Source organism: Lepisma saccharinum, chromosome 21, assembly GCF_977018435.1.
Source record: "Lepisma saccharinum chromosome 21, izLepSacc3.1, whole genome shotgun sequence".
NCBI lineage: Eukaryota > Metazoa > Arthropoda > Insecta > Zygentoma > Lepismatidae > Lepisma > Lepisma saccharinum.
The window spans coordinates 24986123-25005242 of record NC_139249.1 but is presented as its reverse complement, the minus strand read 5'-3'; the positions used below and the strand labels follow the sequence as shown (position 1 = coordinate 25005242).

The window sequence follows — 19120 nt, the reverse complement described above, 5'->3', positions numbered from 1 at the left end:
GTATACACACTATATATATATAGATATATAGTGTGTGTGCACGCGTGCGCGATTAGTAATTAATACACTTATACTTATGTAATTATATAACACTGCATATATAATGTTTTATTTTAATTTTTAAAACTGTAACTATAGAACAATTGTATAATTTTTGTATAACAGTTCTATCTTGTTAAATGTGTTATAGGTTTCATCCTGGAATGGAATGTCTCACATTCATGTGTGTTTCCATTTCCAATACATTCGAATGAATACATATTCGTTTCAATGGCATTTACAAAATCACCTCTGACATTTTATGTTAAACAAGTAAGATTATTTTTGTGCAGGAGTGTGTTAGCCGATGCGTAGCAAAGAATTTTAGGAACAACACTAGAAAAAAAATCTTGTAGGACTAACTAATGAATTTTTTTTCGTAATCGAATATCATAATACATTTTAAGGTGTGGTAATATTATAATGGGATTGAGATACGAAACTCTCGGATCCGGATTCGGATTTTCGGATCTGGAACTTTCGGATCCGGATCCAGATCCGTTATTTCGGACCCGGAATTTTTGGACCCGGATCCAGATTCAGATCCGGATCCGTTTGGCCATCCCTAGTTCAGACCCCCCCCCCAAAAAAAAACATAATTCTAGATACGTGCATGATTTAATACTATTAAACTTTTGAGAAATGGACTAGGTTTACAAAGCACCCTCCCCCTAGATACCAGTTATTACGGGCCTGAATTACATGAAGCATCGTTACTTATTTATTTAATTCTGATTTGAAATGCAGATTATTACCAGAAAACCTCAATGCAGAATTAGAAACAAATAATAATAATAATAATAATACTATTGACGATTGAATGATAGATTGGGTTTGTGTTTAATGTCCCCTTTATGCACAGTAAGACTAAACGGGACTGAACCTACAGTTTAAAGTGGGATCCGCACCAATGTGTCTCTACCGGACATCGAACCCGGAACCCTTTACTTCTCTTTGTTGTTACTCCTCAGGAGGGTTGGTTTCAAACTAACCCAGCAATTGAAAACTATCGATGATATCTGGGTTGTCTTTCTTGTTCATTTACAGTGTATTATATACATACGAGGGTCACTATTTATATTTTGAGCCTAACAATGAAAAAACAGGAATTTGGCATTGAAAACTGCTTTATTGTTTTTCGAAGTATTCTCCTTTATGGTCAATACACTTTTGCATTCGTTCGAACCATTTGTCAAAGCAGTTTTTCCAATCTTCTTGAGACACCTCCATAATATGGTTTTTGAACGCATCAACGGCGTCTTCCGCCGACGAAAATCGTTGTCCACGCAATTTATTCTTGACATTCGGGAACAAGAAGAAGTCATTGGGTGCCAAATCAGGACTGTACGACGGATGCCCCTTCAATTTGATTTTTTGACTGTTCATAAAGTCGGTTGTTAGACGAGATGTGTGACAGCTGGCATTGTCTTGATGAAGAATGATCCGACGGCGTTTGTTTGTTTTCCGTATTTGACCGAAGACCTCTGGCAAACAAATTGTTGTGTACCATTCAGAGTTGACCGTTCTACGTTCCTCTAAAGGCACAGTTGCCACATGACCAGTTTTCCCGAAAAAACAGGCGACCGTTTCTTTCGATGTGCTTCGAGCGCGAACAACTTTTGTTGGATTGGGTTCATCTTGAAACACCCATACAGTCGACTGCTGTATACGTTCCGGCTCATATGCATATATCCATGATTCGTCACCTGTTACAATCTTATATACGTCTTTTGAAGCACCACGATTGTATTTATTGAGCATTTGTTTGCACCAATTGACGCGAGCGTCTTTTTGAGTTTTTGTCAAATTGTGTGGGATCCAACGAGAACGTACCTTTCTCACAGCTAAATGATCATGTAATATTTTATATATGCTGGTGGAACTAATGCCTATGGTTGCCTCAATCTCACAGTATGTCACATGACGATCTTGCAGTATTAGGTTTTGCACAGCATCAATGTTTTCTTGAACAACAACTGATTGTGGACGACCTTCGCGAATCTCGTCGGTGAGCGAATGGCGGCCACGATTAAATTCGTTATACCAGCGTTTCACAGTTGCAAAGGATGGGGCTTCATCGCCAAATGTGGAAGTAAGTTGATCGATGTACTCTTGTCTTTATAATCCACGTCGAAAATCGTAAAAAATCATCGCACGAAAATGTTCACGAGTTAATTCCATTTTATTGTTGTCGCGCAATCTCCAAGGCAACATAAACAACACAAATGAAGCTATTGACAAAACATTTGAAGTACGTTATGGTCAATAATGCCAGACGATTCCGTGCAAACGTCAAATCGCGCCTAACTTCAATCAGTGTTGCCAAGGCTCAAAATATAAATAGTGGCCCTCGTATGAAGGCATGACATACTGGAATCACAAAACAATACATTTTATTCCTACTATATTTAACAAACGCATATTGAAAATGTAAATTTTTTTCCCAAGGAAAATTTTGCAATGTTATTTAAAACGTAATAATATAGGACTGGAGCCGGCCCCGTAGCGAAGCGGTTAGCACAAGGGGCAAAATTTTCCTTTTTCCCCTTCAGCTAAAGACTATTTTTATTATTATTATTATTATTATTATTATTATTATTATTATTATTGGTGGTGGTGGTGATAGTAGTTGGTCCATGTCCATATGAATGGAAAATGTTGGACAAATTAAGATGTCCCAGATTTGAACCTGAGCCAGATCTCCATTAATCGTTCATCCTCATCGTTGCTATTAACGTAATGCGGAAAAGCGACGTACAACAAATAAAAACACATTATTAACAGATATTGGCTTATACTAAAAGTAGTAGAAATAAGAAGGAACAGTAAAAAATGTACTAATATTGTCTGATGTCTTCAAATTTCCATGAAATTATGGTATTTTTGATACAATTTCCCTGCAAGAGGGAAATTTCCCTTCATGTGTCAACATTGGCCAGGGGTCCCGGGTTCGAATCCAGGCATGGGCATGGATATTTGTGAGTGTCCATTCATCAATTTCATCATATCATCATCATTCATCCCCATCTTCGCAAATTAGCCAAAAGTGGCAGAAAAGCGAAGTAAAATAAAGCAAATCAATGAATCAATCCATCGTTACTTTTCAAACATCGCTTTTTGCTGATATGGTTTACTTTTACATATAATAATAACGAAAATAAAAACTAATGTTCACAACGTATTGTTTTTAGCAAATGTAGTTTCTCTCTTCATTCGCCAAGAATGAAACCGTGAAGTTAAATAACATGAAACCATGTAAATTCATCACAGTGTCAAAATTCAATGAAAAGCAAACAAAAGATAATTATGATAGAGATTATTCTTGGATACGAAATAAAATGCCACTATGAAACATAAAATAATGTTTTGATATCGAATGCACCCTTTTATTAGCCTGCCATAATTGTTGGTTTTAACCTTATGATTATGGTTCTTAGGTAATAATACGAAATATAGGTCTATATTAATGTTTATTATTATTATTATTATTACTATGTTTATATCGTGATTCTATAGAACACCTGTACAGTGGGATCCATGATTATTACCGCCTCCCCGATGGCGCAGTGGTAGCGTTGTCGCCTTGTAATCAAGGGGTTGTCGCCTTGTAATCAAGGTGTCCCGGGTTTGATACACAGTGGAGGCACATAGTGGTTCGGATCCCACTTTAAACTGTAGGTCCAGTCCCGATTACGCTTACAGTGCACAAAGTGGACTTAAAACACCAACTCAATCAATCAACCATGAGTGTTATAGTGCAAATTGTTCATGACTATTTTCATTAATTTTTATCTTACGTCCCATGTGTTTTTAAGCGATGGATTTTTATGTATGCTGGTGCAGAAGTTGTCAACAGCTTGTTTTGAGTATTCTTGAAGCTCTTATTGGGTCAAATAAAGTGCACGAACATAGTGATGGACAATTTGCACGGTAATATTCATGGATCCCACTGTACTATGGAACGAAAATAGCTGATTTTATAGACCTCTGAGAAAAGTTGCCTAGGAGCGTGAGGACATTACAGCTGATGCCAGCTGTTGCAGAGTGTCAGTGTGAGTGACCTTCATGTCATTAGGGAACAAGCAGACGTGACTTGCTCAAACCACAAGCAACAAAGCTCACCCTATCATTCATTCCCTTCGGAAATGGAGCGAGAATGGGTTGGCTCCTCAATCAAGGGCAGTGTTGACACATGAAGGGAATTTGATAAAAAATACCACAATTCCAGGGAAATTTGAAGACTCAATATTAATACATTTTTGCTGTTCCTTCCTATTTCTACTAATTTTAGTATAAGCCAATATCTATTGATTTCGCTTTTCGCATCTTCCGTTAATAGCAACGATGAAGATGAACGATTAATGGAGACCTCACCTGACCAAAGTTCAAACTTGGGACATCTGGCCAGGAATCGATGAGATTTATTTGTCCAACATTTTCCATTCATACGGACATAGACCAACGAAAATACTACTACCAGTCTACCACCACCACCACCAATAATAATAATAATAATAATAATATATTTTTAATAATAGTCTTTAGATGAAGGGAAAGAAGGGAAATTTTGCCCCTTGGAAAGGGAAATTATGTCCTCAGATTGTGGCAACACTAATCAAGGATTGCACGTGTTGAAGTAAAAAAAAAAGGCAGGAAGGCGGGGACGCAATAAATCTCTTCCGTTCCAACTTTGAAGTTGTTCCACAAGTGGAAACCATTTTGCCATTGATTGGATTCTTTCTCTGAGGTGGCTGAAATGTTTATTGCTCACAGAGGAAGCTTGGTCCAGGCTTGTCACGTGATAAAACGACACCAGAGTCAGAAGGTTTTGTTGCCAGCCACCCTTGGAACTGAGAAACACAGGGTTGTCGAGGAAACGCGAGGCCTTGTCAAGGCCTCGCGCCGCCTTGTGCGAGCTATGCCTGAGAGGCCCTTTTATTTTGAAAAAGTAAAGATATAGACATGATTTTTGATATTGCGTAATTATTATCCCCCCCCATAAAACACACAAGATTTTCTCGTGAACCATTGATGAAATTTGGCCGCATGTACAGGACATGGACAAAACATTTCTTGCCGACCCCATTGGTGGAATGGTTAGCACAGCGCGCTACTATGCCATGGGTCCGTCCCAGATTCTTTGTAAGTGTCCGTTCATCAATTTCATCATATCATCACTCACAGTGATCGTCGCGATTAGCCAAAAAGTAGAAGAAAAGCGGCGCTAAATAACAAAAAATCAAAAAATAACTTTTCTTTTTTTAAAAAAAACTTTACGCCTTGTTTCGGTGCTACTAACCCACGTAAAACACATTTTATCGTTGTGTATGTATGGACTACAGATCCATCCTTGTTGCTGACATTTTTCTTCTGTCAAATAACACTGTTAGTATTCTTACACAATTTTGGCGATCTTAACAACACTTAAGCCACATAATGAATAGATGTTGTTATATATCAATTGTTTTACCATTTTTTACCTATTAACGCAATATTAATTAACTTACATATTTAATTAATAGTATTTTAATTGAATATAATTATTGAAATTATATTATTATTATTATTATTGAGACACTTGGTCGGACCCCCCGAAATGTATTTCTAGATACGTGCCTGTCACGTTGGTATGCTTCCTTCTAGGCTCAGAGTTCAGCCTCAGGCGAAAAAAGGAAGGTTTGTTGTTGTGTATGTAGGAAGCAGTAGCGTTGTGTGCCCATACTCGTATAAGAACAAGAGCTTTCCTTTCTAAAATATTAATACACGCCTTTCTTTTGTATTAGGTATATACAAATATGAAAATAAATACATATGTAAAAATTGGCACGAAAGGTTAAAACAAAAGACAGACTGTAAGAAATTGATTATATATTATGTATGTGATACATGCGTTTTAATACCTCGGTAACAAGTCTATGAAGTTCAGAAAATTCGCAGAACCGTTTGTACTTTTGTCATATCTTCACGATGTCCCCTAAGAGCCAAATTTCAGGTGGATAATATAATATTATTATTACATCTAAAATTATCCAATACGCCAATTATCCAGATCTACAACATTGTTTGAACATATTTATGATTTTTACATGCACGTGTCATGCATGCATGCATATGTGAATTCGGCACATTTAGTGATTTATTTAATTCTTTGTATATATTTAATCTACGAAATAAATAGTCTTCTTATATATTTCTAAACTGAACTGTCTGAGCTATCATTCAAAGATAAAAGAACTAAGTTTTTCCCTAATATTCATGGTAAAGAATATGATAGTTACAAAACTTTCTTATGAAGTGCAATAATAAACTTTCCATGAAAGATCTTCGTACTGGATATCAAAATAAACTTCTGAATGACATTAGCCTATGTTACTTGTGTTATACTTATTGATGGATTTGGTGTCGGGAAATGACAGTCGTTTTTAGGACATAAGTTATATGTCCTAATACATGTGTACAAACTTACTAGCAGAATTCCCTAGTGCAGTGCAACCAACGTATCATTCAAAGATAAGAGAACTGAGTTTTTCCCTAATATCCATGGTAAAGAATATGGTAGTTACAAAACTTTCTTATGAAGTGCAATAATAAACTTTCCATGAAAGATTTTCGTACTGGATACGAAAATAAACTTCTGAATTTATATAAGAACAGAAACCAAATGAGATATCCATTTTTCCGACTTTACTGGAAATTTATCTTGTATATTGTTTCAGGAAATACTACCGCTCTCACCCGTGTGTTTCGTTTTTTGCAAGAGGCAGAGGCGAAGATATAGTACAACCAATGCAAGCACTGCTTGCATAATTCGAATATCATTTAATGTACTTAATGTTCTAACCGTATTTAGTTTCCATCGCACTCGATTTCGCGAAAAAATGCGGCCGCAAACTCCCCCAGCAGCTCTGTAGCAAGCACCAGCCTCAATGCTTGCAGCCGTTCTGCGGGAAAATAAGGCCTCCGAAGGAGTCACATGGCGAAGCGTGAAATTCTGGTGGAACCCGTCCACAAAGCTTCTACAAAAAGCTGTGCTTTCCGAGCTTGCGTGATTCCCGAAAATAGCCGAGTTCAACCGAAAGCAGACGGATTCATCTATGGGTACGTTGCCAGCAAAAACTAGTAACGAATATTTGTCTTCATGAACACGTAAACAAGATCGCAAATATAATAATAATTGTTAGTCATAAAATAACTAAAAGAAGTTATTATCACTGTTCTAAATTCCATATATATCATATTATATTACAAATTATTTTAGATTTTGCGAAATGTAAAACGCGTAAAAAAAGTTGACATTGGGAGTTGGGGCATTGGAATTTCTGCACCCCCGTGAAGAGTTTTCTCAGGGAGGGAGGTAAGATTGGACGGACCTTGGTCCCGCACCCTGCTTCCTGGTCGGCCCAGCTCAAATTACGCCAGAAATGTTGACCGCTACCAGTGTTTGCAACTGCCAAATTATTTACGCAGTAATTCAAGTGAGCTCTTTCACAAATTTTACAATCAATAAATTGACTGCTTTTGAATAAAACTTGGGGTGAAAATAAAGCTATCTGAGAAAGAACTATCTACTGATATTTGTACATGGCATAGAAGTAAATCGTATACATTCTGCATATTATGAGCACAAGAATATGTTTTAATGATTGATTGATTGATTTGTTGTGTTAAGTCCACTTTATGCACAGTAAGGCTAATCGGGACTGGACCTACAGTTTAAAATGGGATCTGAAACACTTGTGCCTCCACCGGGTATCGAACCCGGAACCCCTTGATTACAAGGCGACGACACTACCACTGCGCCATCGGGGAGGCCCGAATATGTTTTAAGTTCTATTATTATGACGCAAGTGGTGTTCCCAGGGTCTTTTTACGGTCCCCATTTTGTCATCTTTTCCTTCCTTTGACGTTTTTTCTTAGATATACTGGGCCAAAAGGGGGTTATGTCTACCATCCACCCCCCCCCTTCGCCCCGGGCACGCCATTGAATGACACTTTATTACTTAAATATTAATGTACATACTCGTTCTGCTGAAATGATTCTGATTCCTCCGCGTAATTTTTATCTCCAAACTGATATATCTTTCCTTTGTGACGGATAAAATTAAGGAAATAGGTTGGTATCACTTTCTGTTGTTTCAGAGATTTTCAAAGTGATCTTGTGTGGATGCTTGTATTTGCAGTTGTGGAAAGCGCGTGGGATAGTGTGAGTGTTTGTTGCTTCGTGTTTTGTGCTGTGAATTTATCGGAATGAACGCGTATTTAGGAACGGTTGATGTGAAGTGCGGGTGTATTATTGAGCAATTGAAAATTGCTTCGTTTAGCTCGAGAGAGATAAGTGTTAAAATGAAAATCGTGGAAGGGGGTCGACCAACACCAAGAGTTTGAAATTTATTGTGGTGAGTACATCGTCTATGCATGTGTTTCTTTGCTTTGAAATGAATTTTTTATTGTTTGTGTTTAACTTTTTATTTAGTGTTTAAGTTACTCCAATGCGGTTTTTAGGGTGCCCAAAAATACTAAATTACATCATGCAGCGTAAAATAAACAAATGATTCCCATTTTTTTTATCTAAATCGGTTTGGTCACCGTTTGACCATATTAAATAATAATGAACAAATAAAGGTACTAATAAGTAAGTAAGAAATTCCGTCTCCCTTTAGTCGTATGCGGAAAGTTCGCATATGCAAAACGTTTAATATCATATGAATAACGTTACCTGGATTTTTTTAAAAAAAGTAAATGTGACGTTTGCGGATCATATGGTTTATTTTTAGTACAGTCACTTTATTACGATATTTTGACAAATCCAGCGACTGGGTAAATGAGGCTATAAACCTTGAATCTTTCCCCTCGGCATGTCGTTGTACTACATGTTTTGTTGTACTGAAACATTGCTTGCCTCCTTCGTAAGACTACGCTTCGCTACTGGCAAGAGGGTATGTGTGATGTACACTCGGTAAAGAAAAAATAGCGACACTTGCTCAGATATGGTTTTCACACGATTATGAAGTGAATTAAAACAATAAGAAATGCAGGATTTGTCCACCAACCGTATTTGTGAAGGAACGTTCTCAAATGAAGCGTTGCAGGGGAGCGGATATGAGGGAGTGAGAGAGGTAGGAGGCATCATTGGTCTTGTTCGTTCGGTGGAAAACCTCTCGTCACTGCTCTCCTCTCCTATCATCGCAGAAGAAACGAGAGGTGGTTTTGCGAAAACGATGACATTTATCCAACACCCCCAGTTCTTTTCTATTTTAATTTATTGTTTGATGTTTCAATACAAGAGGCTCCTTCTGGTGCTACTCTGTTGCTTTTGAGGTACATTATGCAGGCGGGAAGTTCGCATCTCACGAAGCACTCATCGGCCTCCATGCAACAGAGTAGCACCAGAGGGAGCCTCTTGCATTGAAACATAAAAAAACAAAAAAACAAATAAAAACATGCAAATAGAAAATAATTTTGGGTGATGGTTAATGAATCTTGTGAAACCATATCCGAGCAAGGGTCGCTATTTTTTCTTTACAAAGTGTATATGGCCTGCCAAGGTTCTGTCGAGTTCGTTTCCTGTCTAGGGACAACTCAGCATTTTACTCCGACTAACGCCAACAGGATATTGGTAAGTAATATATAGTATGGTCGGGGGAGAGGAAAGGAGAGTTCTTGCGGAACAGTTATGATAGACAGTTGATAGAGAATTGCGAGGTGCAGTTTTGTGATAGCTGCGATGAACAGTTTTGTTATAGACACAGTCTGTGATAGACGGTTACGATAAGCAGTTTGGTGATGGACAATGCAGAAACGATTGAAGTTTAGGAAACACGTGCGTGTGGGTGTGTGAGTGAGCAACACAATTAACATAACATCGTACAGTAGCAAGTCTCAAAGGTCATGAGGTTTCGACGCTCAGGAAATCACGAAGGAACATAAATCAAAAACTACGGAAAATTGCCGAAGGTAGAGATTGCTGCTACAACCATGCTACAACTGTTACAAGAGTCTGTGCTCACACACACCCACATCTGTGGATGAAGGGGACAAAATCACACGTTGCGTTGAATTGCTCATGCATGATGTCACAAGTAAAGTAGCATTTTTGATGTTTTGATTGGAGCATTTTGTTCTTGGTCTCACTTATCGCACAGACATCAAACAACTTTCTCGCTCTTCGGCTCGTGACATTCCAAATATTGATGTCGTAACAACGAGTGCATTTAACTCTGAATGAAAGGCGGGGCTTGTTGGTTAAGTATCGTGCGATTAGTTATACCCGTTCAATTCTTGGTTGAAGTTTCTGCTACGTATTGCAATGGTTGTGAAAGTTGTTGAATGTCGAAGTCAATCTTGTGAAGTATCTTTGTGTGTGCAGTATACCTATAAGCTGTGAGTATACCGTGTCAATTAAGGGTGGGTAGAAGGTAAGGTAAAATTTGTTTAATATGTATCCGTGTTAAGCACGTACTTAAAAGTTTTCGTTTATAGACGTTGCTGTACTATTAGGGGAATACTTTTCAACAGCTTATGCCCAATAAAAACATGTTAGAACATGCTGCAGAAATACAACTTTGGCAATGTTTATTTGGGGCGTGCCTTGCATAAGGACACTTACTTTACGCAAAAGTATAGTCTATTACTTGGGTGGGAAAAAAGTTTGTCAACTGAAGTATTGCATTTATGAGATGCTAAGTATTATTTCAACCAGAACATATGCTTCGTAGTTTAGTGACATGCAAGTAAATTTATTTTTAAAATAAATCCTTGACAGTAATTGAATTAATTTAGATTGGGTGAACGCCAGAGTAATCATATCGTATTCTTCCTTTTGGTAAAAAAATAAAATAAAAGTAATACGTTGTAACCGCAAGAGTTTTTGAACTGTGACAAGGGAAAGACAATAAATGAAATATTTCGAAAATTGTATTTCTTAGTTTAACCATAGCTTAAATTTGATCGATTCTACAGTTACTATACTTTAAAAGACCTTTATGATGACATATACCTCAACTTCTATAATTTCAATTTTTGTTGTCCAGGAAACCTGAATATAAAATCAGGAAACATGGTCACACCGTTGCCGAAACTTATACCTCCCCTGGCCCGGGAAAACAACTTTTTGAATAAACATTAATATGAAGTTTGAAATGGATCAAGCCAGCATTGCTTCTACATTTCTTGGTACTATTATCGTATGAATCATATATTTCGGACTTCTTTACATTGCTATTATTATTTTCGAATGTGGAACATTTCCTAAAATGAAATAATGCATATCAATGTCTATTTCTTAGATTTACGAGTACTTACTGTTACTTGTTGTTTGGAATCTGTAACACATTATGGCCGTGATAGCGTACTGGTTTAGGGGGCGTTCTGAGAGGCAAGCATAGTTAAAAAAAAAAACTCGACACATCATGTTCTAGTGAAAACACGGCAAGCTTGAAACACTGACTACGGGGAACATTGTGCTCTCGTGCAGAAAGCAAATGGCGGCAGCAGAAACAGTGTGTCGGACAGAGATTTTCGCAGAAAACAACATGTATTCACATTAAAATGGTTCAAAACTACATTTACGAAGTTCCACAATGCTACAGAAAATTATTACGGTAACATTATCGTATGAGGGAAACGGATTCCTTCAAATTTACAGGAGAAAGTACTTACGGAAATCATTTTCTTTAGCGTTGTGGAAGTTCCTGAATGTAGATTCTCGTGTTGTTTTCTCTGTCCGACATGATGTTTCTGCACGAGAGTGCAATGTTCCGTGTGTTAAGATGATGCAACCCCGTAGCCAGTGTTTCAGCCTCGCCGTGTTTTCACTAGAACATGACGTGTCAAGTATCTTTTTTTTTTTTTTTTTTTTTAAACTATGCTTGCCTAACTTAACTTAACCTTACGGAAAATGGTTTTTGGGGCTAACGTCAATGGTTTGCGACGTATTAGCATAATTTCAAATCCGGGCACGAAAGTAGATAATTTCCGGTGAACGAGGTTGCAACACTGCATAAATTGACAAAACACTCGCACAATGCGCCCTGAACCAGTACGCTATCGCCCGCCATAATGTGTTTCAGAATTGAAATAACAAGTAACAGTAAGTACTCGTAATTGTAAGAAATAGACATTATCTTAGTTAGAAATGCATTATTTCACCGTAGGAAATGTTCCGCATTCCAAAATAGTACTTTAGCAATGTAAAAAAGTGCGAAATATATGATTTATAGGTGTCACCCCCTAACTATAATAGTACCCTTATTTTTTGTAGCCCTACATTAGTATTTGAATTATGGTTTCTTTGCTTCCTACTTCTTCTTCCTTTTTCTTTCTCTTTCTCGGATTTGAAGAATCGAACTGGGTGAAATATACATATTATGTAATTATGGACATGCATGTACCTAGTTCAGTGTAAATTAGTAGTTAGGTAGGAAATCGTTCTGTTAAAGTTCTTAGAAGCAAATTTTAACGGAAATATTCAGACTTGGTAAACTAGACAGAGAGAGTTGTCAATTTTGTAGCATGCATTTTTTGTTTAATTTGTGTCGTAGGAATGTTGGAAATACCAGGGGCTTCTTAATGCATAGTGTAAATGTAGATTTTACATTACAGTTACTCAGAATGTTGTTTGTACAGATGAAGTGTGAGAATTAAAGGAAAGCAAAAAAATTACAATAAGCCTTATTACATTAGATATTCTCCTTACATGTAATTATAACACTCATGGTGATTTATTTACAACAGTTTGTTCTCCCATAAACTTTTATTAATAACAAAAAGCATACATTTTAGCACAAACATTCTACTTTGATGTCACATTTCTGTTAGTACAATTGCAATGGAAACAGAAAAACAAACAAAAATGTTACAAAATGAGACAGTTTAATAGCCGCGTGCCTCTTGGCCTTAATAACTGCTTGGCGTCTCCTGTGCATAGAAGTGACAAAGGTCTTGCAGATGTCTGAGCTGCTCACGTTATTCTTCAGGATGATATTACAAATATGCTTATCCTTAATTACATGCATTTTCCCAACTACTTTATTCAACATACAGGCCAATCATAATGGATCCTCCACCATGTTTTACCATAGTCGTTGTATTGGCAGCATTGTCTTGCGTATTTGCCTTCCTCCACACACTGATCACACAATCTGGTCCGTGCAGGTTTATTTTGGTTTAATATGACAAGATCACGTTGTCTCAAAATTCCTGATCCTTATGTAAATGCTCTTTAGCAAATCCAAATCTGTCGATACGTTTGTCCTGTACGAACAACATTGTGAGTAACTGTATATCCGAATTATTTTTTAAAAATACTTGTGTTGGCATTGCACCTTTGTCTTACAATGATAATTCAAACTTTCGTAAACCATGTTTGAGCCAAAAATAAATTCAGATAATATTTTATTCATATATTGGTGTAATAAATTATGTATATGATATGTTGTCATATTTTTGGTGCTACTTTACTATACGTGAGACACCTATCAATGATTTATTTTGCAATTTTTTACATTGCTAATGTACTAATGAATTTCTAACGAAAATAATGTCTATTTCTTACATTAACGAGTACTTACTGTTGTTCCTTATTTCCACACACAATATGGCGATAGCTTACCCATTCATCGCACGTTGTGCCAATGTTTTGTCGATTTTTTCACCAAAGAAGTTGAATTTTTGACAGAATAATTATTTAAACCATTGACGTTAGCCCCACAACCATCCACGGGTAGCCCCCAAAACCATTGATGTTAGCCCAAAAATTTACGATAGCCCCACGAACCATCACGGGGACGAGGTATGCTTACTAGGTTAGGTTCCATTAGCACTCCTTTCGTTCAATTTAGCATATACTGACAACATCGGGTTTTCTCGATGAAAGAAAATACATGGGGGGGGGAAGGGGGTGGCAAAGACAGTTTACTATCCCGTGGTTGAAAAAGGTTAGCATTGTGCGGAAGAAAATTTGGCAAAAAGTGGGGACCACCACTGCTGTCAAACTCTGGTGAAGGAGATATTCAAATGGAGGAGGTGTGGACTCTTAGTATGCCATAAGATTGTTTTAGTGCTCGGTCCAAGGCACTCATGTGCCACCTTTCAAGTGTTAAAAGAAGAAAAAACGTAACTGTTCTTTGATGCTTTTATATCTTGTGATTTATGGTTTCTGCAGCTTGAAATGAATTTTATGTTATATAAAATTGGTTGATTAAAATAAGGTCATCATTTTTGAGGGTGTGTATTAGTGAGGAGTCCTATGTTGACTTTGTACTCATTCATTGATTTCATTTATTTTACTTCCCTTCTCTGCCACGTTTGGCTAATCTTGAAGATGAGGATGAATGGTGAGAAGATGAAGTGGATGAAAGGACAATCACACGCACACAATCCAAATCCAACGGAGGATTATACTGGCTATGAGTCCACATGCGAGAGAATAACCAGTCTGCAAAAAGCAGTCCACGTGGAAGAGAGGTTGACATCTGGGTGTCTTGAGAAAGGATCACCCATTTGTACTCATGGTGTATGACAGAGAAAATTACAGAAACTATTTATGCATTGACGAGTTTTGTTACGTTGAAGTATTGGAAAAAGTGCAACTTCTACTTCAAGAAAAATACACCACATTTAGAAAATCTATAAGTGTTCACGAAAAAATTGTACTTTCTCATTTAGCATTAATTATCCACAATGAAACAGAATTCAATTCAAGGGCACCCACTGAGATGTCTGTAAAAAGTTTATGTAATTCGAATGGTAAAGTTGTAGCCAAATTTTTGTACAAATAATATTGTTTTCTGCGATTTACAGGCTATCAGTTACAGCAATTGACCACCATGTCCAACAATTTAATGAGAGAACGTTTTTACAGGAAACATTAGGATCATGTTAACTTATGTAACTAAGTGTGTGCAGACGGAAAAATTTTGGTCGGGATGGGATTGGGAAGAAAATATTAATAATCCTGACAATTGGGAGGAAGAAATTCTCCATTTCCCAACCAGATCTGAAAATTTTCTGGGATACTAGGGTTTTTTCCCATTCCAGTCAGGGTAGCTGCTGCGGCAACGATGACATCACCGAAGACCTCATATGTTTAAAGTCATTGTTTTTGTAATTTTGGAATGAAATCTGTTAATTTCAAGAAATTTCAGACAATTATAGTGCAGAAAATATTGAGAATTAACCTCTTTTAAATAAGATCCTTTGGAATTTCTCAGCTGTCCGGGATTACGAAATACCTTGAAGGTCAGGAGGTTAAGTGGTCTTTCTTTGATATGTATGTCTCTTTCAAACAATGTAACTTGAAACACTATGTCAGATTGTGGAATATCAAGAGTGATAGGGTGTTTTATTTCAGAGCTCAGCAATAATAATGGAACAACCTCCTCGAGCACGTGGACGTGCCCGTGGGAGACATCCTGCAGCAGAAGTGCCGAACCCAGGTCAGCTACACCGTGAACAAGGAAGACCTGCCCCTGGATTACGTGCAGCAGGAGAAGTACCACAACAGTATGGTAATCAAGGATTGCATCATCAGCTACCAGTAAGTTTTTCATTGTTAATTAACGTATGGTGAAAAAAATTTGCACAAAGTTTGCAACCCTGCGGAACTGGCAATATTGAACACTGACACACCATTTGAGCTGTGTTGGATTGTACGTCTACCAGTTATGTAGTGTGAAGAGCAAGAGAAGGTTGGTGTAAAAACAAGTCAGTATGGAGCTGAAAGAAGACGACCATCGAAAAATGATCGTGCAATATTGGACAGAGAATCGTGATATTCAAAAGTCTGAGCTTGTGAGACATTTTCAACGTGTAGGATTTTCCCGTCGTACGGTTTATAATATTGTGTCACAATTGGAGAAGGGAATCATTGTGGAAAGAAAGCCGGGCAGTGGACGGAAGTCGAAGTTAAATGAACCCAGAGTGTTACAACAACTGCGACGTGTTACTGCAGGTAAGGTGGCAAAATCCTACCGTGAGCTTGGTAGGAGGTTTCAGTGTGATAAAAACACAGTGAAGAAAGCATTACAGAAGATGGGGATACGGAGATATAAACGAAAAACTATGCCAAAAGTGACGGAGCAACAAGTTGTCCAGAAACAGCATTTATGAACCCTTGTGACAAAAACGTTCACTGCAACAAATGACGTGATTTGTATCATTGACGATGACTTATTTCACCCTAGATGGCAATGAGTGGCAGCCGAAAACCTACTATGATCCTGGAACTGCTGCCGTGCCCGATCCAGTGTGTTTTTCTACCAAAACCAAATTCCCACAGAAGGTGTTGCTATGGCAATTATCTTTCTTATTTTTTTTACGCTTGCCATGAGTGAGAAAGGACTGTCGAAACCTCAGTTTTTCAATCCTGGCCTTGCACTCAACGCCGACCGGTATGGAAAGTTCTGTTTGCCTAAAGTGAAGCAGTTTATCAATGAATACCATCGTGGGGACAATGTTGTTTTTTGGCCAAATTTAGCCAACTGCCATTACACTGCACAAAGTCTTGCGGCCATGGAGCACTTAGGTATCCCTTACATATCCAAAGAACAGAATCCCCCTCATGTTCCCAACTGTGGCCCATTGAAGATTTCTGGGCAAATTTAAAGCGGATGGTGTATGCCAATAATTATCAACCACGAACCGTTGCAACCCTCATCCAACGGATCCGCAGATGCTTGTGCGATGTTGATCCATCAACATTTGCTCCATCTATGCAGAAAGTGTCCCAAAATTGTTGCAAGGCCAGCAGACTCGGTGTGAATGTGTTTGTTCATTGATGTTCAGATATCACCCTTGTATACCAACCAGCACCCGAAATACATCTGTGCATTTTTGCCCTTGACCGCAGCATTTTCTTTTTGTGCAAATTTTTTACACCATACGTTAATGATTTTGTTAGATCATTATTTCATGTTCCCTTGTTTCTTTATAACATTTCAGTCTCGGCAAGATTGAGCAATCGTACATATGAAAAGAGATTTTGTAGCCAGCATGTAAATAGATGTAAAATAATAATAACCCATGGTGCAAGAGCCCATTGAGGGTCCGTGCCTACCCACAGACTAATTTCCTCACGATGGTGGAAACATGACCGTAAAGATTGTAAGTACAAATCTCTGTTGAATCACAATTTCAGATTTACTTTCTGATGAATTGTCTAGTTTCTGCACGTTAGGAGAAACTTCTAATTGTATTAAATTGTTTCTTTCAGGAGGGTGCAGTGGGTGGCAGGGCCACACACCCTCTGCGACCTGATCACCAAGGTGGAGGAGATGAGGCGCTCAGTGGAAGAATGATGCACATGAACATCAGAGGTAGGTTTGATCAAAGTTCCGATTGTTGAATTCCGAATTTGCCACGGTCCCGGGTTCGAATCCCGGTCGGGTATGGTTGTTTGTGAATGTCCATTCATCAATTTCATCATTTCATCACTCATCCACATCTTCGCAAATTAGCCAAGAGGCACAAAACGCGAAGTAAAATAAACTAAATCAATCAAAACCGAATTTGCCATGTTGCATAGTAATTTTTTTATATGGTTTTATTTCTAATGATGTCTTTAACACATACTTCAGAGTCTTAGTGATTACGTACCACATGTTTTCTGGAGAACAATTTTTCTCTTCCATATACTCCTGCGTGATTCTTTGTTTGCCGTCATCTTGAATATGGACTGCTTCTGCCATCTACTTCATGTACATGTGGTGCAAAAAGGTATTTTGTCGCTTAATCATTTTGTTAGGTGGATTAGGTTTAGGGGTCTTAGCACTAATAAAATATCCATTATTTTCACTACAACATGTGTTACAATTAGGCCCACTTTAGACAAAAGCATTTTCATTAGAAAAATTCATAACATTTATGCCATGACCAAAATGCTACCAGGTAAAGTGAGAAATCTTGTGGAATTTCTCAAGGATAGAATTTGTCTTATTTCTGTAGCATTTTTCATAGCATTACCAATCAGGAGCAAGTCCTAGGTCATGAGCATATTTAATGGTGGCTGAGTGAGATTTAAACAATGTATCACTTCACATTTTAAAAGCCGATGGCTATTCAACTGAGAGGATAATCATTTCCTATAAAAAGATTTGATACATAGTAATTGCACTGTTTAAGTACATACATTATAATGTATACTGTACACGTATGGAAGAATATTTTAGTTGTTTCAATTGTAAACACCGTACACTCACCATAGATGATTGCAACTTGACGTGCCCTTTGTGCTGTATATATTATACATTGTAATCGCAAAAGCTAAATGAAATGTTACATGAAATTCTTCTGTGTAAAGTAAGTACCTATAATTTTTTGTTTTTTTACATAGCATTAATGCTAGCAAATATGTTAAGGGAAATGCTTGCATCTATGGCAGGCCTTAGTCAAATATGGTGAAAATGTGACATACAAATTACCAAATTGATCAAACATACTACTACACCATGTGATATATTAAGTCGGGCCTTTATTGGAGACACTTTGGATTGGTTACTCCGCCTGAAAATTGTGGAGAAATCAAGGGAATCATTAGAATTTTGGAAATTTTTATATTATAGACATCATAATTGAGGCAAATTTTTTTGAGCAAAATCAAACTTTTAATGATATAGTTTTACAAGAATGTGCAGCTACTAGACAAATCGTTATTTTGTCTCTAACCAGACATGACGAACTATCAGTAAGGAAGGTGAGAGAATTACGTTCTTCATGTAGAGTGAGCAGTGCCATAAAAAGTGGCAGTGAGGCATGACAAGATTTTGTATACCTTCATCCTACACTTCTGCTACCAATCCATCGAAAAATGCTACTAACTTCTGGATGTACCTTGTATACAGCCTATTAAGTAAAACATACTTTTACAAAATGCACATGTGCAGCATGAGACCCCAAGATAGAATCATAACTTTTAGAAAATAATTTAAAAATGAAAAGCAAAATCAGACATTTCTGTCTGAAAATTTCAGTTTTTGCAAATAATTGTTTTGTGCTATATTTAGTGTTGTTAGTTATGGATTGATTATTTGAAATGTGTTAAATGTATGGTACATTTATTATCTGTTTTTATGTAAAATCCATCCTT

The 19120-nt window shown here is 37.3% G+C and overlaps 1 protein-coding gene across 4 annotated transcripts in view; it reads left to right on the top strand.

Moving 5' to 3' along the window:
* Nucleotides 1–10332: 10332 nt before the first annotated feature.
* LOC146004394 (piwi-like protein Siwi) overlaps nt 10333–19120 on the top strand; it is an 86726-nt gene continuing 77938 nt past the window's right edge. The window contains exons 1-3 of one of the 4 annotated variants that reach the window (XM_083143208.1): nt 10333–10419; nt 15389–15574; nt 17249–17351. In XM_083143208.1, coding sequence (XP_082999334.1) covers nt 15404–15574; nt 17249–17351 — 274 coding nt within the window. In that variant the 5' untranslated portion in view covers nt 10333–10419; nt 15389–15403. Of the gene's footprint in view, nt 10455–10567; nt 10657–15388; nt 15575–17248; nt 17352–19120 lie in introns of those variants that run through there. The other 3 variants (XM_083143209.1, XM_083143210.1, XM_083143212.1) reach the window with 3 other exon arrangements.